At 33.7% G+C, this 24,926-nt stretch overlaps 2 protein-coding genes across 2 annotated transcripts in view; one reads left to right on the top strand and one right to left on the bottom strand.

The window, feature by feature from the left end:
• Positions 1 to 1,085: 1,085 nt before the first annotated feature.
• On the bottom strand, positions 1,086 to 23,211 carry LOC136031092 (uncharacterized). The gene is made up of 7 exons (XM_065710374.1): positions 23,061 to 23,211; positions 14,247 to 14,429; positions 11,764 to 12,035; positions 10,662 to 10,795; positions 8,285 to 8,627; positions 5,730 to 6,139; positions 1,086 to 3,752 (listed from the first exon to the last, which is right to left on the bottom strand). Coding segments are annotated over exons 1-7 (1,461 nt in total). The 5' UTR covers positions 23,063 to 23,211; the 3' UTR covers positions 1,086 to 3,635.
• Positions 23,161 to 24,926, top strand: part of LOC136031091 (E3 ubiquitin-protein ligase Arkadia-like) — a 48,436-nt gene continuing 46,670 nt past the window's right edge. Inside the window, exon 1 of the mRNA XM_065710371.1 lies at positions 23,161 to 23,257. The gene's annotated coding sequence lies outside the window, so the exon portion shown is untranslated. The remainder of the gene's footprint in view (positions 23,258 to 24,926) is intronic.

The raw sequence follows: 24,926 nt of genomic DNA, 5'->3' as shown, positions 1-24,926 counted from the left end.
CACCATCAACAAAGCTCAAGGGCAATCATTAGAATAATGAGGTATAGATCTGAATACGGATTGTTTTTCCCATGGGCAATTATATGTTGCATGTTCAAGAGTCGGTAAACCTGATAATCTATTTATATGTAGGTGGGACACAGGGACACAACTACAATGGCGCGTAGCTAATATGGCGCGTAACGATTTGCGCGCGCGAGGATTGAGGGGGCGCGAAGCGCCCCCACCAACTAGGTGTTGGGGTGGCACGAAGCGCCACCCCAACAGCTAGTATATATATATATATATATATATATATACTAGCTGTTGGGGTGGCGCTTCGCGCCACCCCAACACCTAGTTGGTGGGGGCGCTTCGCGCCCCCCCCAAGCCCCCCCGCGCGCGTAAGTCGTTACGCGCCATATTAGTTACGCGCCATTGTAGTTGTGTCCCTATGTCCCACCTGTGAATATAGATATATATATATATATATATATATATATATATATATATATATATATATATATATATATATATATATATATATATATATATATATATATATATATATATATATATATGTTTTTAACTACGTAAAACTTGCGAATATACAACATTCTTTGCTGTCCCATTGTCTGTGCATATAAATAGATTTTCAGGTTTACCGACTCTTGAACATGCAACATATAATGGTCCATGGGAAAACAATCCGTATTCAGATCTATACCTCATGATTCTAATGATTGCCCTTGAGCTTTGTTGATGGTGATTGATAATCGACCATTCCCTGAGTCGCCATCGTCATTTATATATCCCCCTGTGCACCCCGGCGTCCCCTTTGTAGTTATGTCCCTGTGTCCCGGTCGTCATTTATATTCCCTGTGTCCCGGTCGTCATTTGTGTCCCGGTGTTCCAGTCTGTGATTTCTCTTTGAGTGTCCCAGGCGTCATTTATATTCCTTGTGTCCCGGTGTCCCGGTCGTCATTTATATCCCCCTGTGCCCCCCGGCGTCCCCATTGTAGTTGTGTCCCTGTGTCCCGGTCGTCATTTATATTCCCTGTGTCCCGGTCGTCATTTGTATCCCGGTGTCCCGGTCTGTATATACATTCGTTTTTTAGTTTTGTTTTTCTCCTTTATTTTTTTCCTTTTTTCTTTTTTAGTTTATTTAGATTTTTAGATTTTTTAGTTTTTTATTAGTTTTTAGTTTTTTTGTAGTTTTTACCATTTTTTTAGTTTTTTTAGTTTTTTTTTTTTTACTTATGTCCTGGTCGTCATTTATACTCCCTGTGTCCCGGTCGTCATTTGTGTCTCGGTGCTTTGTTGACTGCTAATTTATATTATATTTATATTTATATTTTTTATATTTATTAATATTTTTTTAGTTTTCTTTTTCTCTTATTTTTCAGTTTTTTCCTTTTTTTTAGTTTTTTCTTTTTTAGTTTTTAGTTTTTTTTTTGTTTTTTTCCTTTTTTTAGTTTTTTTAGTTTTTTTAGTTTTTTAGCTTTTTTAGTTTTTTTATTAGTTTTTAGTTTTTTTTTTTAGTTTTTGCCTTTTTTTAGTTTTTTCAGTTTTTTTTAGTTTTTAGTTTTTTACCTTTTTTTAGTTTTTTTTAGTTTTTTAGCTTTTTTAGTTTTTTTTTCTTTTTAGTTTTTTTTGTAGTTTTTACCTTTTTTAGTTTTTTTTCTTCTTTTGTATTAGTGTGAAATAATTCAGACGTCATATGCGGACAAACACGACGTCACTCGACAGACAGACAGACAGACATAACCCACAAACAACTTATTTTTATATATATTTATTCATATTTTTTTAGTTTTCTTTTTCTCTTTTATTTTTCAGTTTTTTCCTTTTTTTTAGTTTTTTTCTTTTTTAGTTTTTAGTTTTTTTTAGTTTTTTACCTTTTTTTAGTTTTTTTTAGTTTTTTTAGTTTTTTAGCTTTTTTATTTTTTTATTAGTTTTTATTTTTTTTGTAGTTTTTGCCTTTTTTTATTTTTTTCAGTTTTTTTTTAGTTATTAGATTTTTACCTTTTTTTAGTTTTTTTAGTTTTTCAGCTTTTTTAGTTTTTTTTTCTTTTTAGTTTTTTTTTGTAGTTTTTACCTTTTTTAGTTTTTTTCTTCTTTTGTATTAGTGTGAAATAATTCAGACGTCATATGCGGACAAACATGACGTCACCTGATCCACAGATCCACACACAGACAACTTATTTTTATATATATAGATATATATTTAACTACGTAAAACTTGCGAATATACAACATTCTTCGCTGTCCTATTGTCTGTCCATATAAATAGATTGTCAGGTTTACCAACTCTTGAACATGCAACATAATAATTGTCCATGGGAAAACAATTCGTATTCATATCTATACCGCATTTTTCTAACGATTGCCCTTGAGCTTTGTTGATGGTGATTGCTAATCGAACATTCCCTGTGTCCCCGTCGTCATCTATATATCCCCCTGTGCCCCCGGCGTCCCCGTTGGAGTTGTATCCCTGTGTCCAGGTCGTCATTTATATTCCCTGTGTCCCGGTCGTCATTTGTGTCCCGGTATCCCAGTCTGTAATTTCTCTTAGAGTGTCCTGGTCGTCATTTATATAGATATATAGATACAGTTTCATTTCAGTTTTTTTTCTTTTTTAGTTTTTTCTTTTCTTATTTTTTTCTTTTTTAGTTTTTCTTTTTTAAGTTTCTTCTTTTTATTGATAATAAACCTCAAAATTTTGGGTATCTGTTTTAAGGTTTTCGAATTACCTTAATCTTTTGTCAAAATATATTGAAACATTTGTGGAATTCCCAGTTTTTTTAGTTTTTTCTTTTTTTTTAGCTGTTTAGGTTTTTTTTAGTTTTTTTTTCTTTTTAGTTTTTTACCTTTTTATTTTTTTTACATTTTTCCTTTTTAAGTTTTTTTCTTTTTTTAATTTTTTATTTAGTTTTTTCTTTTTAGTTTTGTTTTTAGTTTTTTACCATTTTTGTTTTTTCGAATTACTTTAACCTATTGTCAAAATATTTCGAAATATTTATGCAATTTCCAGTTTTTACATTCTAGTTTGTTTTCTTTTATATATATAGAAGATATAATCTGGCGTAATGGACAGACAACTTATTTTTATATATATTGTCAAAATATATTGAAATATTTGTGCAATTCCCAGTTTGTTTAGTTTTTTCTTTTTTTTTAGTTTTTTAGCTTTTTTAGCTTTTTTTAGTTTTTTTTAGTTTTTTATCTTTTTTATTTTTTTATGTTTTTTCTTTTTGGGTTTTTTCTTTTTTTTATTTTTTCAATTTTTAATTTTTTTTTAGTTTTTTCTTTTTAGTTTTTTTTTTAGTTTTTTACCATTTTTCTTTTTTCGAATTACTTTAATCTATTGTCAAAATATTTCGAAATATTTATGCAATTTCCAGTTTTTACATTCTAGTTTGTTTTCTTTTATATATATAGAAAATATAATCTGGCGTAACGGACAGACAACTTATTTTTATATATATAGATATATATATATATATATATATATATATATATAATATGATCATTATTGATCTCTTAAGTAGTTTTACAAAAGAAAAGAAACAAAAAAGAAAGAAAGGAAGAGACAGACAATGAGCCAGATGAGATGATAATGAGCCAGAAAAAGATAGTTCTATAAAAAAATAAACTTACCTGGAAAACAGTTCCTTGGCATCTGGCCTCGAATCTGAAGAACCTTCTGAGCTACAACTTTGGATTGAGTTCGATCGGCAGTTGAGACAACTCTGGATTCCGTCTGAACCACCCTTAAAAAGAAAATATAACATACACGAGAATAAAATACAAAAAACTTGGAAAGTTTAGACCAATTACCATATTACTATATTGGTTCAAAATTGGCTACAACCAAGCCAACTGGGGCCGACAAACCTCTGCACGCGCCTTTTCCGCCCCAATCTATTCATAAATTCACTTTTTACGGACTACTTGGAAGATACTGCCCCTTTCAATTCTTTTTATAAACTTTACCTGTCCCATTTTAAGATCTCCTACTTTTCATCGGTGTCAGATGAATGATCCACGTGCAAATTACCAACCACAACCAGAATCAAGCCAATGCATGTATAATTCATTAGTATTACTCGTTTTATACAGGCGTTTAATTCATCAGTTCCTGAAATCTTTAGGTACATTCCGTTGATCAATAACCCTAGTAATAAATCAATACCTTATTTCTAAGATATTAAAGTAGAAGCGTGTTTGACAAATTCACAAATGGAGGCTTAGAAGAATACTACATTAAGTAAAATACAGCTACTCTCAAGTTTATATTTTCAAGGTTTATAAAAAAACTAGCGGGTTCTTTACGTACATTCATAAAGAGAATCTGGCAACAATTAGATTTTGAACAGAGGAGACAATGTGCGAATGACATTGTCCACAAAATAATGTGAAAGGTGACTAAAGCTATGAAGAAATCACACCTGCACATTGAGAAATCTATAAATGGAGTGCTCCTCCCCCCCCCCTTTTCGTCGACACGAAAATTATTCCGAGAACTTCATAAAAAAATAGCCTTAAAACTCTTTGATATCAGATTAGACCCACTATTCTTTCCTAGAAAATATTTCCCCGATCAAATTTGGTCACGATTGCCTATGAATAAAGTTGTCAAACATATTCCATCAAGTTGTTCAAATTACAACATATTGACATAACTGAGTTTTAAACTTGGTCTAATTAAGGACAAAGGTATCCAAACCAGAAATAAGGGGGACGAAAGGGTCAAACTCCCTTCAGATCAGAAATTATGGCACTATAAAATTGAAATATTTTAGCATGAAAATAGAATCTATTTTGATTTATGATCTCCTGCTTCAACAAAAATTTCCCGACATCCTAGAACAATCTAAATGTCAGACCTGTATACCCCTCTGAAAATATTTTTACTTAAAAGACAAAAGCACTTTTTATGCTTGTATGTTTGACAACAAAGTATTGAGCCGGATGTCCTCTGTCATTTAGTAGATTAAATAAAAGAAAACAAGTTTTTTTCAACTGAAAGTAAGGAGCGAGATTAAAACTTACAACGAACAGAAATTATTCCGCATATGAAAGGGGCTGTCCCCTCCTCAACGCCCCGCTCTTTACGCTAAAGTTTTTTATTGTTTTAAAAAGTAGAGCTGTGAGAGAGACTCAAACTTTAGCGTAAAGAGCCGGGCGTAGGATATGGAGGAAATGATCAAATGTACGGTACTTAACATTATCTGATAACAAAAAGGAATATGCAAGATTTTCTCAGGTTTCCCCTATCTAGATAACGAGAGCTGATACCGATCATCAAAGATGTAAAAGGCGTAAAAAATGTACATAACTAACTTTAAAAACTTCCTCTGTCCCTGAACATTTGTAAAAAGGATCCTCAATACGCACTATTCCAGAACTTGATCCCTCCCCGCTTTCCTCCCAAGGTTTTGACCAGTGCACACGCATGGTATATAATATATTGGCAATGTAAACTTAATCTAAATGAAGCCGAGATACATGGCATATATTTTTGTTCAGTCATAGAAGTTATCATCGAACTCCATGGTTTACAATACAGGAAACAACACATACCTAATTGAAGGTAGTTTTTCTTAAAGGATGATAAGGAGATTAAAAAAGAAAAGAGACTAAAAACTGATTAAACTGAAAGCCAACATAAAAGTTACTATTGAATTCGTCGAAAAAGCAATCCAATCATAGAGAGCAAGAGTAATGGTATTAAAATAGAAACCTACCAGCAATGAAGAGCTTGCCAGGGTGTTTTTCACGTCAAGTAATCTCACCAAATATTCATAAGCATCACATAATTTATGAGAAGCATCAATAACTAGCTGCTGAGTCCCAACAGCACTTTCATATTTGAGAAGCAAAGTGAAAAATTTCTCGCACTGTGTTCTTGATTCTTCCAAATTCAGACACAAGACATCATTTAAAGCACTCACATTCTTCTGACTAGATTTAAGGCGCTCTATCTCAAGCTCAAGTGATTTCTGTACAGCGGTTTTCGTGGCAGTTGCACGCGGTGGCGGTGGGGGCTTATTCACCCGAGGAACAACCTTAGAGACATGAGCTTGTCTTATAAGTACATCTTCCATTAAAGGACCTTCGTGACGATTTGTGAAAGACTGAGATATAAGAGGACCACCTAAAAAGGAAGTTATTAGTTACACTCAAGATCTGACAAGACAAATAAGAAAATCTTGAAAACAAAAAGGTTCTATGAAACGAAAAAGCAAAACAATTACGCTAGTAGTTCGCCTATACCGACACAAGAGACAAAAAAATAATCTGAAAATGATAACTTACAAAAGAAAATGAAAAATCTCAATCAAAGAAAAACTAAACTAGATCTACGTTCTGGGCAACGTGAGGTGCTGCAGCAACGTTTGTTCGGCTTCGCCGAGCAAAGTGTTGCGAGAGCAACACTTTGATTTTGTTTCCTCGCTTCGATTAAACGCTGAAGATGTTAATCTGTAAGGATCTTAAAATAAACAAGCCCCCTACATGTCTTACCACTGGAACCAAATTGGTCTTACCATCAAATACACTGGAAACAAATAATATGTGCACCAACTAGCAAAAGTTACGAACCCCTCATTTCCGAAGATGATTATGAGCTAACAGCCGACTCTTGCTTAAAACTCCCCTATATGTCTCACAATTGGTATCGGCCTTTTTTCTGTTTCAGTGTGTACCTTACTACTGAAGTTGTCACCCCTTTTAAACTTTCAAACTGGTACATCTCATGAAGGAATTTTTCTACCAAAAAAATGGATGACGTATACTTTAATCAGCTGATCAAGAGCTATTGAATGCCGTCGAAAAAAAAATCTATCTGTCTTGTTCAAAATTTGACTTTTTTGCCGTAGACCAAGTTTCTAACGTCATTACTTAAAAAGGAGCAAAGGATAAACTCTAATTTCTTTAGCAATGAGAGAACTTTTAAAGTTTAAGAGGCACATTTGATACCATTTCTCTACTGCAATCCCAAGTGCAAAAAACCAAGCGATAAACTCAGCTGAAATCACGAACAGAAATGGGTAGAAACGATAGATGGTAGCACTTTCAGACCCGTTGGAAAATGCCATTTTTTTGTGCCTGTAATTTTTTCTATTTATAACTCAAAGAAGATATATTGCCTGTGGGGTCGGGAAACTACCACATATATTTAACTTATAGACTTTAGTCCATCTTCAATTAACTGGTGCCTGCCTGCTTGCCTGCTAGAACGAAGCTTTCCACTCGAAAGCAGAACCACGGTTTGATGAAACGAAAGCTTGACTGCATAACTTCAGATAGTTCTCTCTGACATAGGCTATAAAACTCCACACTATAGGCTCTGGCTCAAGGACAAGCAAAAACCATCCTTTTTAACCCCAGGCAAGAGCTCTACGAAGCTTTCCAAAATGCAATCATATTCATCAATCCGGCCTAAGGTCCACACTTTCCGTAAAAACCGCAGAGGTTAGACCCTTACCACTTCTAGGAATAAGCTGAAATCGGGTTACTAGGAACAGTAAAAAAAAACACATAACAAACCTAAAGTGTTGCTCTTGCAACATAATGAATGAACTAATATAGATATATATATACACATATGAACCAGAAAAATACAGGTTTTTCCTAAAAAAAGAAGTCATTTACAGATGTTCTGCAAGTCAGCACTGCTAGTTTAGATAGTACGATAAACAAGCCAGTTTATCGTATCCTTAATACCACAAAGATTAAAACTTGTTATAGGTTGTTAACTGGCTGGTAGTGTATTTATGTATTTAGTCTTTTTTATATTCTAATGCAGAAAGCCTAGCCAAGGTCAAAGGTGTAGAAAGAAATATTTTCTCACTTTCTCAAGGCAACAAACTGCTTTCTCAGCTGTACATGACTGCCAACCTCTGCCACAGTCGTATCGAGTACTCTATTTCGTATTCTGCTGTCATGTCAGTGTAAAAATGGCTGTCAGTGTATTTATGTATCTGGTCTTTTTTATAGTCTATGCAGAAAGCCTAACCAAGGTCAAAGGTGTAGAAAGAAATAATTTTTCACTTTCTCGAGGCAACAAACTGCTTCCCCAGCTGTACATGACTGCCAACCTCTGCCACAGCCGTATCGAGTTCTCTATTTCGTATTCTGTACCCTGTATTATGTAATTTTGTACTCTAAGAGTCACAAGCGTTTAAGGATATTTTGATACTTGGCCACTATCCCACTCTGCATGATACAGCAGTGCCCATTTACCCCTTTCGAATATATACAAATTATAGCACAACATTTACAAGTAAAACTAAACTACCTGAATATTTTTTAGAAACTTCTGCTTTTTTCGTAGCCAAAACATTTTCAGGAGATTCATCATCTTCTTCTTCTTCCTCGATTATTAAGTTATCTCGATCTCTCAAGCTTGCAGATTTTTTATGAACTTCAGCCAATATAGAATGCAGTTCAGTGATTCTTTCTTCATAATGCATTGCCTGTGACTCCAAACTGTCTTCAAGCTGACTAGTAGTTTTTGCATTTTCATTTTCAGTCATGATCAGAATTTCATTCAGTCGCCGAATTTCTATATCGGATTGTCTTAGCTTACTTTGTAACAGCTGGACTTCATTGCGAAGGGACACCAAAGCTGCCATATGAAGCTATAAGCATATATTTTATATATATTATATATATTATCAAATACGTTTGAGCATATGTTTTGAAATTAGGCTGATATTATCATTGTACTAAATTTAAATTTCCCAACTCCAATTCAACATTATTCCGTTTAAAATAAATTAAAGCAAAACACACAAAAAAAATGTTAGTGACAATACCTCAGGTGTGTCTAGAATAAACAAGGCATAAAAAGTGTAAAAGCAGATATAAAGATAGAGCAAGATAGTGAGAAAGGGAGCGAGAGAGAGAGAGAAAAGGAGAGAGTGAGTGGAAGAGACACAGAGAGAAAGAGAGGAAGAGAGAGCAAAATGGAACTTTGATATAAACATTATATCACTAATATTTATTTCTTACCAGACATAAAATTTACCATTAGATTATGACTTTTACAATGAGCTATGAAAATACAACCAAATTCATAAAAAAAAATGTATTCCCTGTGCTGCGTATTCTACGTGAGACTTAAGTTTTATCTTTCAACTTTCATCGAAATAGACTAGCAATATATATATATATATATACTTTTTTTCTTTCTTTTACAAGTTTTTCACGCTAATGAAATAGCTCGAATAAAAATTTCGCATGTTTCGCAAGGGAATTTTCGTCAGATTTGACCAGAACCAAGCATAATAAGACTGAAAACAGAAGACGACTTCGAAGCAAATATCAGCGACCACATGTAATGTTCTGTTTAACCTCCTTAGAGCAGATTGAGTCTCATTATTTCTCTTTTTCTTCATTATGATCACTGGTTCTATTTCTTTCGTTATTTAGGTCACACGATCAAAAAAGAATGCTGCACACAAAATCAAAATGAAAATTGATGTTCTTAAACGAAAAATACAATTTCCTCAAAATGAGATCCATCCAAAATAATCTGCAAATAATACTGACCTCTTCCAATTCCAACTATAAAAACAATAAACACAAAAAAGCAATAGCATTAAATCATCACTTTGAATGCTGATGGACAAGATGCATCATATGTTTAATAAATAAGAGAAATAATCCAAGTCATACAGTAAACTAATAAAGAAAATAAACTCCACAATAAAGAAAATTAAAATTTTCCTTGTTCTTTAGATAGGAAAGGCATTTAAAGACAGTGAGTGGAGGCAAGAATCTAAGTTCCAATCAATACCGCATTCAGGAGCGAAAGGGAGGATTAAGGATTTGGTCACCCCCTCCCTCCCCATAATGTGAGAACGCAAATACATACCCCTATGTTATCTAATGGCTAAAATTTCTCCCCATAATTGACCCACCTCACGAATCAATATCCTAACATTTCTTTCCAAGACCCGATTCAATGGGCCACACCTTCTTTCTATTAGAGCACAATTTTTCCATTGTATTTACGGGCTTTTGTTAGTACATAGTACATAACCTTACTTTTTACTTCCGCAATTCCTGAAGATAAAAAGTATATTTACTCGCTCATCCTAAGTTTTTCTATAGAATCAGTCGTCTCACAAAAGCAATAAAATCATTGACAATAAGTAATGATTTTTTCAGTTGGATAGTGGAGATTTACAATAATATATAGCTTGAAAAATAAAAAAAAATCTAGAAAGTAGTTTTTAATGAAACAGACCTCCATATGCAATTACGCAACTTTTGGTAGTAACAGGCCCCAAACTAAAAATATAATAAAATAAAACCAACCAAGGGAACCTAACAACAGCTGACACTAAAGAGGCTAAGAAGGGGTAGCTGTCTGATGAAGACATATTTGTCTTTGGGAATCACCAAATTGTCAATATTAACGGACGAACACCGTTGTCAAATTTAAATAAATAGTTTTTCTTATTTGTTTTCATAGTTCAACACTATTCACTGACGAAAAAGTGGTACTACCCTAAAAAGTTCAAAATTTTGTTCATAAAGAAGATTCTTAGAGAATCGCGGTTTTTAGGTATCAGTAAATCTAAAAGAGGTCTAGAGAAAAAGTTTTTATTTTGATTACCCTAGTAGTTTAAAGTTTAACATCTATGGATTATAATATATAAAACTACCTTGTTTGCAAAATTTAGTAGGACATCACAGTCTGTATGTTGTTCCTCTTTTTTTGTATTTGTGTAGCGCTCAGGACTACAATCTCTTGCTCCACTGTCAATTTCTCCACTACAATATGAATGAGAGTTGGTACCTAATAGTAAAAAAAAAGCATTGCGTATTCAACTAAATTTAGAATCATAAAAACTATCAGTGATTCCTTTTCTATTTAAGTTTAATTGAAGCAAAACTGGTTTATGATTTCTGCTATTAATTCGAAGAATAAAAACATAGCAATACTTAAGTATAGTTTATCGAAGAATTTAACAGAAATACAAGTCGTTGTTACCAAAAACAGCTATTCAGTCATACATGAAGTATTTTATCAACAAAATGCACAGAACATTGAACAGTAAATTCAGTATTCTACTCCCCACTTTCAGTACGCAGATATTATTACACACAAACAAATAAAGTCTCAATTTTTATAAAGACATGAGCTTCTAGATAGAAGTGTTTCTATTACTTCCAAGAGACTAGCTTAGCTTTTAAATAGTTAATATGGTTACCAACCCAGTCTGATCTATACTTCAACGTTGCTTATTCTTTTTGTTCATTTTCTAAAAGCTTTAATACACGTCTTATACGAGAAGTTCGGTCTTCTCTATAGCGCGGAGAAGACTTTAGCTCTTTTATCAAACACAGCAAATTATTACAAAAATTTAGACATTTTTATTCAATTAACGTCGAAAAAGAAAGGATGACACTGACCCAGCAAAGGTTAGTAATCACTCTCACTCAAGAGAAAAATTGAACACAACATCACTCAAGAGAAAAATTGAAAAAGAAAACCGTTAGAGACTAAATTGCTACAGATCAAATAAAAAAAATTAACAATTTGAATCACCCTGAATCTGAGCATGGGAATCTTCAAAATTTGAGTGGGCCATAGAAAGGAATCATCTGCTCTATTATACCAAAAAAATGATACAACAGAACAAGATCCCCATTTGACCACACAGGACAGCTTCCATTGGAAAAATAATGATGAAGTGACCCTCTCTTATCCCCTAATGAAACTACTTGGTTGCATCAATGCCATAAGAAATAAATCATCCTCACCAAAAGTTGAGTATCCTTGAGATTCAGCATCTGAGCAGTGGGGTTGCTGGAATGCCAGAGATTGCATGTTATTGCTGTTTTCTGGCATACAATCGTCTGAACGATTAAAGACCTGAACTTGCTCGATGTCTCCACGCACAGATATCAAACATTGAACAAACTGGTCGTAAGAGATTCTTCCGTCTTTGGTTCCACCCATTTCATCTAAAATTTGATTAACATCAACAACCTCTTCAAGGCCCATGTCATCAAGAACCTTAAGTAAGTCTGCGCTAAAATGAAAAAAAAAATTGATGACAGAAAGAGAGAAACCTTATTTATCTTCTAGATCACCTTTTCAAAATATACAACTAATCAAAGAAATTGGTTTTAAAACAGCCGTTTCTTCCTAAAATTTTTTTGTGAGATTTAAGGCTTGTTTCCGGGTGAAGAACCAATTACGTTAAGTGATGACGAATGTCAAAGTTTAAGGAGAGGGGATGAATTTAGAGTACCAACGGAAATTTCCTTGGAATGGGAGGAGGGGTAAAAACTGAGCAATGTTGTTTTTTTTTGTCAAAAAACGGACAAATTTTTATTTTTTTTTGCTCGTATGCATTGCTTATGTTCCCAGCGAAGTGGAAGGATAGCTCCTTGATCAACTCTTTCAAAAAGATGGCCATGGTTAGGAGTTTCTTTGGCTGATAATAAGTATTTACATGGGGGGGGGGGTCCCTTCATCTACAGGAATAGTGAAAACGCTCTCTCATTGTAGGTACTGGTTAAACGAAACTCGTTACCCTGTAATAGCTGATACTAAGTTACGTGATAGATTTGAATTGATAAAGAGGTATTTGCAAATCAAATGACAACATATAACAAGCCTCAAGGAGATCCTGATTACAAAAGATTCCCAAAATTTGTCACTTGATAGAGAAGGTCTAAGTTACCTTCATTAAGATAAACCCAGAATACAGCAGAGAATATCAGTGAAGAAGCACCGGATAAACCATAAAAATGCGGCAAGTTCATCTCCACATCAGGAACAAATGAATTTGTACATTACTTAAAGTTTACTGACAACAAATCAGTTGATACAGGCGATTTGGGCTTGGTGCGTATTTTGTCCTCAAGTTAGCAAGGGAGATCTCGAAGCACATGAGCTACATGATTTTCTATGACACCTGGCTTTCGTCACTAGACCTGGCTCTAAATGACCAGAACATAATTAACCTGGTTGCATCTAGGGTAAACAAATTGAAAGGCTGCCCTATGGAGCATGACATTCAAATGAAAGCATAAGAGGCTCTTATGCCTGATGGGTGGAAATACTCTTGAATGGCGTAGAGATAAAGTGGTATGACAACAAGCTAGTTCACTTGATGTAAACCTGTGCGGCTGTGAATCCTGTAGATACATGTGAGAGGTGGAATGGCAAGTAAAAAGAGTACATGAAGTAAAGAAGTCTGCACCGTGTGAAGGAATACAGTTGCTTTATGGAGGGCATTGATCTTGCAAATATACTAATGAAGCTTGGTTAGACCGCAAACAGAGGTGCCAATTTTTTCCCCAAACCCAAACCAAAGTGAGGCGTCTGAAATGTAAGTGGTTTTGCTTTTCACATGAAACAGAAGCTGTTTTCTGCCTTATACACTAAGTAGGCAATGTTTGCCTATTTGCTGTTTCTGCTGGATGTCGCCTGTGGGAACTACTCTGTAGTTTCTTTGCTTTAATCAATACAATTTGTCAGTGGTATTTTCGTTGTGAAATGACCTTGAATAAAGCACAAAAACAGGCACACATTTTTTTCCTCTTTGTCTTCCAATTCAGGTATCAATATGTCGATTGAACAGCTTAAATTCTTAAATGGCTATTTTTATGCTACAATAAATTTTATATATATATATATATATATATATATATATATATATATATATATATATATATATATATATATATATATATATATATATATATATATATATAAGAAAGCAAGGATCTTTGCACCAATATCAGGAAGAAAAATATCATTTGAATCAGCCCCCCCCCCAAAAAAAAAATGCAAGTATGGTTAAAATGATAAAGATTTCTCTGTTGTTTGTCGTCAAATGACACCCACAAGAAGCCCAAAAGACAATTTATTCTAATGTATTGAGCATCCTGATCCCTTTTTAAGCTTATTATTCAGCAATTAACTTCTAATTTATTTTCCTTGGGGAAAATCGAACTGTTTTGACCAGATTATTCAACAGCTTCATTCTCTAAAAAAAAAAAAAAAAAAAAAAAAAAAAAAAAAAAAAAAAAAAAAAAAAAAAAAAAAAAAAAAAAAAAAAAAAAAAATGATTACATTTTCCTAAGTCCTAAGTTGCTAAGTTTTTTTCTTTTTTTTTGGCTTTTCACCTCTTTAACTTTAGAAGCCTTTGGTACTTACTCAAAAGCCCAGAACTATATTCACGCAGAACTACACAACCAGGAAATCGAGTATATATAATTAGCATTCTTACCTGGATATAAATCCATCTCCATCCTGATCACATATTAAGAATAATTGTTGTATAAAGCTATCATTAGAAGATCCATGTCCATTGTCACTGCAAGATCCACAAGTTTCTGTTTGATTAGTAGAGCTCCCAGCACTGCATTTGCTAGAGTCTGGATCTGTATCCGTTTCATCTTTTATGCTAGACCTTAAAAAGAGCAATAGTAAAAATAATTCAAATGAGAAGGCTGTAGATTGCACATAAACTCACTGTGCTGAAATAGTGTTGTGATTCAAGAGAGGTATTGTAGGCAAACCATTCTAAAAAGTACAGAACATCAATACATTTTCCACAAGGTATGGAATTATTTCATGTTTTCTTTTTTCCTTTTTCTTGTCATAACAAGCACCATGTGCACACCATTTTTATGACCAGTTCCAGTTCCAGTTCCAAAAAACACTTTTTTCTGACATCTTTTTTTCATTCAGCCTTTGAACTGTGAGGACGTAAGCTGGAATATACTTTGCATCTAATTGGATTGCACAATAAGCGAAACTGTTGAAAGTAAGAAAATTATGAAATATTACAAATTTTCTGATAACTCAATACTATAACATACCAACGGCTTGATTGAATACAGACTATGATTTTTGAATATCATTTAGATTATGGGGAAGTAAGTTTTTGTGCCCTGTAAAATAGACTTAGTACATATTTGCCCAATTTTGAACTTTCTACAGAGACAAATTATTAACAAGGCAGATAAGGATACTATTGTTAAACTAGCAGCGAGATTTTTCGGACAAGATGCGTTTAAAGAGACTACTGAAATCTGTCGTGATATTTTTAAAGTGGATATTCTTCAGAGGCATCAGGGCTCACATCCGAGTGAGGCTTTTATGGCCAAACTTTTACGAATTGCTATCAGACCGAATCTTGAAAGACGATCCTGTTCCACGATTTGCAATTATGGACCCGTCAGATGTTCTGGTTTTCCCGAGCAAACCAAATACTATTGTGGCATCAAGATTAAATGACTGTGTTCAAATGTTAAATTTCCTAGTTGAAAAACAAGAGTCTGTTAGCACAGATATGGAAGAACAAAATCGTTAGTGGCTGTTCCTTCCTAAGCCAGAAAATGCTGCAGTTCCTATCATTTTTAGTAATTTACCTGCTAGTTACAGTCTTCCAACCCTGTTAAGCAGCACGAGTTTATTTCAAATTTAGGGAGCTTAGACAAAAACGACCATGTTGAGCAACAGAGAAATAGGCTACTGGTGGTTATGAAAGATAATGATTCTGCCTCATTGATGGTAAGTACCCTACCACCCAGTTCACGCATCAGTGCTAAGGTCGTAAAGAAGGAATATCTAGAAATTATACGGATTGAAAAGGGCTTTGATGAATCAAATATTACAGGTTTATTTAACTCTGTTGTACAAGCACAGCGCTTTGGAAGTAGTTCAGTCATGCAGCTGTCCTTAAAATCTCAAACAGATCTTGACATAGCTCTAAATCATGGCATCAAAATTGATTATTTCCTTTTCCAGGTGTCAACTACACTGAATCAACCCAAGCAGTGCTATAAATGCCAAGAATTTTACACTATACATGTGAATGTATGGATGAACTTATAGAACTGTATAGGCAATACCATGCCTATGAAAGCCTCCCCATGGCTCAAGGTCCTGTTTGAATTTTTGTCAAAGGTTTTTCATCTGTCATCCTTGATTTTGTCTCCAGGATGGTACTTAAATTACCTTAAATTGCATGTCCAGCGAGATAAGGTCTCAACATATTATACCTTTGGGGCAATGTGAGGTGTGACCAAGAAGTTTCGGGTGATGTCTTTTGATGATAAAGGACAGCTCTACAGTCTGGCAGCAGTTTCTTCTTACTTCACTGTTGGAAATTCTAGACCATCTGCTGATTTGGAGTATATTGTTGCCAATAGGTTAATAATGGGCAACTAGCATAACTTATAGCCCTTGTCCTGAGGGCTCTGGGGGGTTGTCATCCCCAAAGGCACAATTAATACACCTTTCGACTGTGCTGAACAAAATGGCTATCTCAAAATTTATATCTGATATGTTTGAGGAAATGATGGCATGGGGTGGGGCATGTTACCCTCCGATCACTTTTGACTCTGAAAAAGGCCACTAGAACTTTCAAGTTCAAATCAAATGAGTTATTTTTGAAGTTTCTATAACAAATCCTTCTATAAAAAGTGTCCTGCTCAGAAAAAAAAAAAATAATATGTTGGGCCCACATCAGTTAGAGCTTACCTTTAATGGTGCTACTTATATTTTATACATTTACCCTGGAATGGGGTTTACATTTACCCTGAGACCACAAGATAACATCTCTACCTGTTTCTTACTTCAAGGGCTTGGAGGATTTTATACATGACAGGTCTACCACCTGTCTTAGTTTTGACAAAAAACATTTTACCTTTATTTTGGATGGTTTTCAATTTATTTTTCACTGGCATTGAATACTATGAAATAAAAAAACAAGTTTTTTGAACTGGAAGTAAGAAGCAACATTAAACCTTTAAACTAACAGAAATTATTATGCATATGAGGGGGTTGCCCTCTCCTCAACACCTTGCTCTTCATGTTAAAGTTTTTTAGTACTTTTTTAGCCTCTTTTTGTTCTAATTAACAGATCCTTGTGTTTCAGGAGTTGTTTTTAAAGAATTGGGACAAATTTCAAACTTTAGCATAAAGAGCAAGGTGTAGAGGAGGGGCCAACCCTCTCATATACACAATAATTTTGAAAAAAAAAACCAAGAAATCTGGCTCCGCCACCACAGACAGATCTCCTCTCCCCATGGAAATATCCTCTAGACAATTCAATCTCAGTGGAAATTTACCCTGGAAAATTTCCCTTAACATCTCCACATGGAAAATGGAGTCAGCAAAGAGAAATCAAGACATATAAAACAAATTTCGCATAAGAATTCTGGCAAATTCCCCCTGAAAATCATCTCCCCAAGAAATATTCTCCCAGTTGAAAATCCCCACAGCAGAAAATTTACTCACCCCCACCCAAAAAATGTATGCATACTTCCCAATAACAAATAATATACATAAACAATAGAAAAACTTTATAACTCAAAGACCTTTCCCCAGGCGCTGTGGGGGGTCTTGTTATCTCCAAAGGCATAGTTATTGGGCGTTTTAACTATGCTGAGCTCAAAATTTTAATTGGCCAATTTTGGGAAAAAAGGGGCACGTGAGGGGGCCTAGTTGCCATACAATCTTTTTAGTCACTTAAGAAGGCCGCTAGACCTTTTAATTTCTGTTCAAATGAGCCCTCTCCCAATATTTTAGGACCACTAGGCTGACATAATCCCCCCTAAAAACACATGCATATATGATCTTTCTTCTGGCAAAGAATGCAAAATTCCCCATTCTTGCAGAAGGAAGGAGCTTGAAACTTCTACAGTAGGGTTCTCTGATAAGCTGAATGTGTTGGTATGATTTTCATTATGATTCTAAGATCAGAGCCCTCTGGAGGGAGACAAGAGTAGAGGTCCTGCTTCAAAATACCTTCCCAGGAGATGATTAAAGCTCTTTATTTATTCTTGGAAGTGGTAAATATTCACATTTTCACCTAATTAGCTTGGATGAAAGTGAATACATCACTTGATCCCCTTTTTATGCTATTTCAAATTCAATTACTGCTAAATTCTTGTTCTTGGTGTTTGCAATTATTGCTCCTGGGGAAATTACATTTTGAGCCCTTGAAGAAGCTCAAAACAGCCCATAGTAACCAAAATGTTATTTAAAAACAAATGTAGGAATTTTTAAATAGCATGAAACAGTTAAAAATGACTTAACAGCAAAATATTGACATCACTTTCAAGTGATTTCTGACACTTTTCAAAGATTCTTGTAAATTTTTCTTTAAATATCTTTTTACTATAAAGACTAACAAAAATAACAATTACTTTTCCTGACTCAGCTACAAAAGGATTTTTTTTTTTTTTTTGCACAAGAGAGTTTTCTTAGTAAAACATTTTTAAATATTTTGGTTACTATAGGCTTCTTTGAGTCCCTTCAAGGGCTCAAAATGTAATTTCCCTCAGAAGAGATTATCAAATTTGGAAAGAGTGTAAAAAAGGCATCAAGTGATTAATCCACTTCTATCCTAGCTAAATTATGTCAAAATTTACATATATGCACTAAAAGTTCTATTCACCTAACTCCACTATGGTATTTTTCAAGATATTAAAAAGCCCCTAAACTAGAATGTTACCCATATCTCCTGCTGAGGGGTCTCTTATCTAGAATTTTACCAAATTTTGCACTCAAGATACATAGCTCTCTTCAAATAAATATTAGATTACTAAAGCGCTGTTACAAATAATATTTTTTAGAATAGGAAACAGACCTCTGAGTAGTTCATAAGTTGATAAAAGTCTAGAAATTGGGCTGTTGAGAAGGATATATATTAATAAAACGGTTCTTACTTTATAATATGCAGAGTAGTTAATGCACTTTGATTGCAGCTCAACTATGCTTTACCCTTAACCCCCTACTGTGCAACTATATAGCCCAAATAATGCATTTGCCATAAGGCCTATTTTTCTGGTTTTTGATCTAGTCTGTTGTTTCTAATATAGGGGTACACAGGTTAAAATAAGAGTGACACATGGCTAAATGTTTGGGAAATATATGTAAATTTGGAAACATTTCCATTGCTGAGCTATGAAATAGGTGAAAATATACATTCAGCATTTTTAATTAACTATAATGATCTACTGAATATAGTTTTTTACCCAGGTAAAAAACAGGTTGATTGTGATATCAAGAATCTATCACAAATGGACTTGGTACCACAACTTTGGATTTTCTTTAAGACATATTACAGAAATAATGCTGATTTTTTGCAATATGTCAGGATCATGCAACATACAAGAGTTTATCATAGACAAAATTGGCTTTGCTACACATGCTACAACTAATAGGTAAAGTCTTTTATCATGAAGTGTGTTTAGATTTTGTTGGGAAGAACAAAGAAAGATTGAGTGGCCTTGGAATAACAGTAGAAATCAATGAAGCCTGAGTCATAAAAAGAAAATATAATAAAGAATGTTTTATTAATGGGCAATGGGTTTTTGGGGGCATCAAAATGGACCCAGGAAAATTCTTTATTATCCCTGTTCAAGACTGCTCAGCCAACATACTGCTTGATATACAAATGGATTATTCCTGGCCCACAATAATGTCAGATTGCAGGAAAACTTACAATACCTAGAACAATCAAGGTTTTCAACACCTTACACTGAATCATTCTTTAAATTTTTTGGACCCTGTGACCAGTGCTTACAGACAAAACATTGGGCATCTAGGGTATTCAATGCATGAAGTGCTCCCTAAAAGCAGAAATCAGATAAAGATATGACAGGATATCTAGCCATATCTTCATCTGTCTAATTGGAAGAATAAAAAAGATGAAGCTCTTCCAATAAAGTTTTACTGGAAGTCTTTTCCAAAGCAAAGCTGCAAAATTATACCATTTATTGTTTCATGCAGCTGAGCTGTACAAACCTGATATTGATCAGCCAGTAAAAGGTTTCACTTTATACCTGCAAGTCCAAGGGACCTGTTGGTCATATGTCAATTCTATGACCTGGTATCCCACCTTTAAACTACAGTAATTGTTTAGTTTCACCACAAGCTGTCTAAAAATGCATATTACTGCATATAGAAAGATTCTAATGATTATATATTGTTTCTTTGTCATTATTAGAGAAGCACATCCATTTTTTAGCTTTCTAAAATTCCTCTCCAATAAGGCTGAAAATGCATAAAGTGGGCAGGGTTTTGAAGCTGAGGGAAACATTGGGGTTGGACAATATGAATAAATAATGACACAAAAACAATATGTAATCATCATAATCTAGGTATATGCAGTAGGCTAATTAAAAAAAAAGAAAAAAAAAAAACTCATAAAAAACTAAAATATCCTGCCTCCGACTTTTAACACCACAGATTCTTCCCTTGACTACTCACAATTTCTGGCAAAAATATAATCACAATGATAAAACATTGTGAAGATAACAAACAAGGCTGAACCAATCAGCAAAAAGTAGGTCATAAACATCAACTAACAATTCAACCTATCCAAATACAGACCTTGCCCACTGCCAACAGGGCTCATGGACTAATTTGCTTTGCTCTACATGTAATGTTACTATAACCAAAATTGGATATTTGTTTTGTTTAAACAGCTGAATATTTTAAACTCAAAAGTGAAAGTGGACAATTTTGGATATTCACACTAATGGATGTGTAAGTTTTTTGATTATTGTTCAACTTCCTACTATAAAGAAATTTCAAGCGATAACTGGAATATGTATCTAAATTATGATTTCACTCATATTGTACAATTATAACATTTATCTTGGCTTCAAAACCCTGCCCACTTTACTCATTTTATGTTTGCCCCATGGAGGAGGAGGGTCGACCAGAAATGGATGTGCTTCTACAATTAGCATTTCTAAGTACTATAGTACCAAGTTTTCTAGTTTAGAAACTTTGCATTTAGGAAACTTTTAGTATTTTGCATTTAGGAAACTTTGCATAGTTTCCAGTTTAGATAGCTTGTGATGAAACTAAACAATTACCTATACTACAAGCAGCCAAGCATATTAAGCCTAGGTTTCACTTGTTTGCCTGTGAGTACCAGCAAATTCAGCCCTGTATGCAAAATCTGGGGCTGAATTTGCTTGTACTCATAGTCCAGTGGACATGGACAAGTCCAGTGGACATTGTCTGTCATACATCAACCCAAAATCAATCTAATCTCTCATCCCTTAGTTCTATGACTATCTACCTTAGTTCTGCCCTAGGAATGATGTATGGAAGGATGATAGATAGACTTGTCTATCAACAAATGAAATGATATCATTTTTACATAATCCTAAAAAGTGCTTATGCCAGATTTGCCTCTCACTCACTTGGACTATCTGTCCTGGTTTTTTCTACAATTAGCCATGGCTTGATGCCCACAACTACTTGATTTTAATACTATGTATTATAAAGCAAGAATTGTTTTCGAAAATGAAGAATAGGTTTAGAAAAATTGGTAAATTTATACCAAACCAAATAACTGGCTTTTGTATAAAGTGAATACACCACTTAATGCCTTTTTTATACTCTTTACAAATATAATAATTGCTTCTACCTTAAATTGATATTTAAGCACTTTTTTAGCACTTAAAAATGACAGTTTATATAACTAACTTATCAATAAAGTGAACATACCACTTGATACCTTTTTTATGTTCTTTACAAATATAATAGTTGCTTCTACCACACATTCAAATTTAAGCACTTTTTAATCTCTTAAAAATGACAAATTTTCAATTAAAGTACAAGTTATCTGGGTAAAATTGGTGCAAAGAGTATTACTGCAAAGCAAAAGCAAAAGCAAACTTTCACATGCAAACCAATTAGGGTTCGCGTAGCGCAGGTGCCAATCTCCTGATTCTCAGCCCTTGGCTGGGGTGCAATGCGTGGTTGGGGGCAAGCCATCCGATGCTTTCCCGTGCTTTTCCCTAGATTTCTCTAGGTACCCATTTGAAGCTGGGTGGACTTTTGGCTTGTCTTACAGGGAAATGCCACTAACCCTCGTCCTAAACCAAACGGTCGGCACCACCGAGATTCAAACCAGCAACCCTTTGCTTGTGAGTTTGGCGTGTTTCGCTTGTGAGTATTACTGGCTTTCATATAAAGTGAATATACCACTTGATGGCTTTTTTAATGCTGTTTACAGATATAATAATCCTTTCTACTGCAAATTCAGATTTAAGCACTTTTTGACCTCTTAAAAATGACCTAAATATGGGGTATAAAAAATTTGTAATAGTTTAGAAACAAATTTGGGCTATATATTTGCACATCAGGGGGTGGGGGTAAAGCATAGCATATATTAAATGCATAAACTAACCATTGCTGTATTTTTTTTATGTGTTTGTGCACATCAAATTTTAATAAGAAGAGAAATCACCAGTGCAACAGCACAAAAACATAAAAAAAAAACAAAAAAAAAAAAAACCAGCAATGGTTAGTTTACATATTTAATATATGCTATGCTTTACCCCTACCCCCCTGATGTGCAAATATATAGGTCAAAAAGTGCTTAAATCTGAATTTGCAATAGAAGCAATTATTATATTTGTAAAGAGCATAAAAAAAGGCATCAAGTGATATATTCACTTTATATGAAAGCCAGTAATACTGTTTGCACCAATTTTACCATTATCTGTTGTTTCTGACAAAATAATGCTACATTTTCTCTGCACTATTTTTGATAAAATAATACTAGCCTATGTTTTCCAAGTGTGAAAAAGAAAACGCCATAAAATTGGTAAAATTAATTTATCCAAATTAATGTTGGAAAATCAGTGCTTGTGGATTATATAGCATTAAAGAAATGAATTTATAATGAAACAGTAAGTTTGAGATCAATGTTTTATAGTTTGAGACAAATGTTTTTAGCCATTTTATACCCCATATTGAGTTCATTTTTAAGAACTCAAAAAGTGAAAAATCTGAATTTGAGGTAGAAGTGATTATTATATTCATAAATAGCATAAAAAAGGCATAGAGTGGTATATTCATTTTATATGAAAGCCAGTAATATGGTTTGCTATCATTTTACTGAAAAATTTAACTTAAAGCTGATTGGGAATTTGCTCTTGACAAAAGGCACCACAGGATTATTTTGGCCTATCGAACATTGTAGGCTATAAAAAACTATCTGTTAAACCATAGGTTATACGAAGTCAGTACTGTGCTGCTCTAATTTTTCTAGGAGATTTACATTTTATTGTGGAAGTCTGAAAGGAAAGATCCTAGCAAAAGTGCTCTTCTGCTTCTTCAAATATTTTAATGCGTTCAAATCTTCAGTCTCTTCAATGAAATGTGCGTTCATCGTTCAATAGAACAAAAATTTAAATAAGCAGATATATTGTAGAAGAAGAATCGGAATATATTATATATTCCACAGTTAAAACTTTGGTAGGTATTGTATTGCTAGTAAGGGTCTTTTTCTGAGAATAAAGTCTACAGTGATTAAAACTTTAGTAACAGTCACCACTCTTCTGAAGGAATTATCTTAGTAAAACTGGCCTAGATTAGCTTACCTATTTTATCTTCTTTGCAAATATCATGGTAGCTTTCTGACAATCCCTCAAATGATCTTAGAGCTTAGAAGCATACAAAACTAAAAAGTGAAGAAATTCTAACGTTATAATAGGCTATTTTAACCCTTTTCCAGGCTATTGAACAGAGTAGCCTATCATATTTCCTTCCATTGTTATCCTACCTACTTTTTAAAGTTGTATCATTAAAATTCTAGTTGATTGACTTCTGGCAATCTCGGAAAGAAACAGACCTTGTGCTTGAATAAAGTACAAAAAAATTGTTTTCAGCTTCACAACTTTGCTCAATCCCAATTTATAAGGATTTAAAGATATACAAATACATTTCCTAAATTTTGAAAAAAAAAACAACATTGATATGGCTCAGAACTCTACTCAAATAACAGGAATTGCATTTTCAGAACTAAAGGCAGAGAAAAAGCAACTGGTAACTGAAAATTAAGGTAAAACAATTTTGTCAAAATTTCAATAGGTATAGACCTGTCATTTAGGCAAATTTCAGGGCCCTCTAGAGCAGTGGTTCTCAACCTTTTTTTACCCATGGACCCCTTTTCTCTTCTTTTTATCTTAGTGGACCCCTTCATAGCTATTGGACATAAGAACAATCTTCTATTCTTCACTAAAATAAATTTTAAGGTTTTAATTATCAAAGAAATAGTATGCAATTAAGCTTTATTTTTAAATGAAAACTAGTTTAATACAAATAAAATATTCTACTATAATAATAATAATTATTGTTATTATTATCACTATTATTGTGACAATAACTACAATATTACATTGTTTCTTCCATGGGCAAGCAACTCAAAATCATGGAGAGTAGAGCTCCTCTGGTAGTTTAATTCACTCCAACATTATTTTTGTAAACTGAATACAAAAAGGAGTTGAAATTAAGTGTATGATTAAAAAAAGAAGGAAAAGGCATGTTTATTCAATGAGATCCCTGTGGTTGATGCTTCTCAACAAGTTTCTTTATATTTGGTTCTATTGATGTTGATGATAGTCAAAGATCACCTCTTTTCACAATGTCAAGTCTATTGCAAGCTTTTGATAACATTTGAGAAAAACGACTAAATCCCACTTCAGCAAGATAAGATAGGAAAAGCAATAATGTAGACCAACAAGTAAAGAGCAAAGAGATCCCAGAGCAAAGGGTGCTTTGTAGCAATGTCAGTTGTTTTCCATATATTGTACTTTTCATCTTTGGATTTTGCATGCATTATTTCATCACTTTGTAATTTGATGAGGGGCTCTTGCAAAGACAATTCTATTTTGGCAACTTTAACTTCAAAAGGAATTGAAACCTAAATCAGTATATCCATCCTGAGTAGGTCGCTAAACTGAGTTTACATATCTTCATGTATATTTTCCATATATTCACCATATAATGCAAGATCTTCATTTTGCAAATCACTGCTAACACAGGCTAAACAAGGAAACTGTTCAAATGCATGATGCTTGATATTATTCTTATACAGCTGTAGTTTTCTTAGAAAAAGCTTCTTAAGTTTTTCAAATATATCTGA

This window comes from Artemia franciscana, chromosome 9 (genome assembly GCF_032884065.1).
Source record: "Artemia franciscana chromosome 9, ASM3288406v1, whole genome shotgun sequence".
Classification (NCBI taxonomy): domain Eukaryota; kingdom Metazoa; phylum Arthropoda; class Branchiopoda; order Anostraca; family Artemiidae; genus Artemia; species Artemia franciscana.
The sequence above is the reverse complement of the archived record's forward strand: the minus strand, read 5'-3'. Positions and strand labels throughout refer to the sequence as shown.

Coding starts and splice junctions, on each gene's coding strand:
- LOC136031092 (XM_065710374.1), bottom strand. Junction 12,036..14,246: donor GGAGATGGATTTATATCCAG/GTAAGAATGCTA, acceptor TTTTCATTTTAG/CGCAGACTTACTTAAGGTTC. Junction 6,140..8,284: donor AGTTTCTAAAAAATATTCAG/GTAGTTTAGTTT, acceptor CTTCCTTTTTAG/GTGGTCCTCTTATATCTCAG.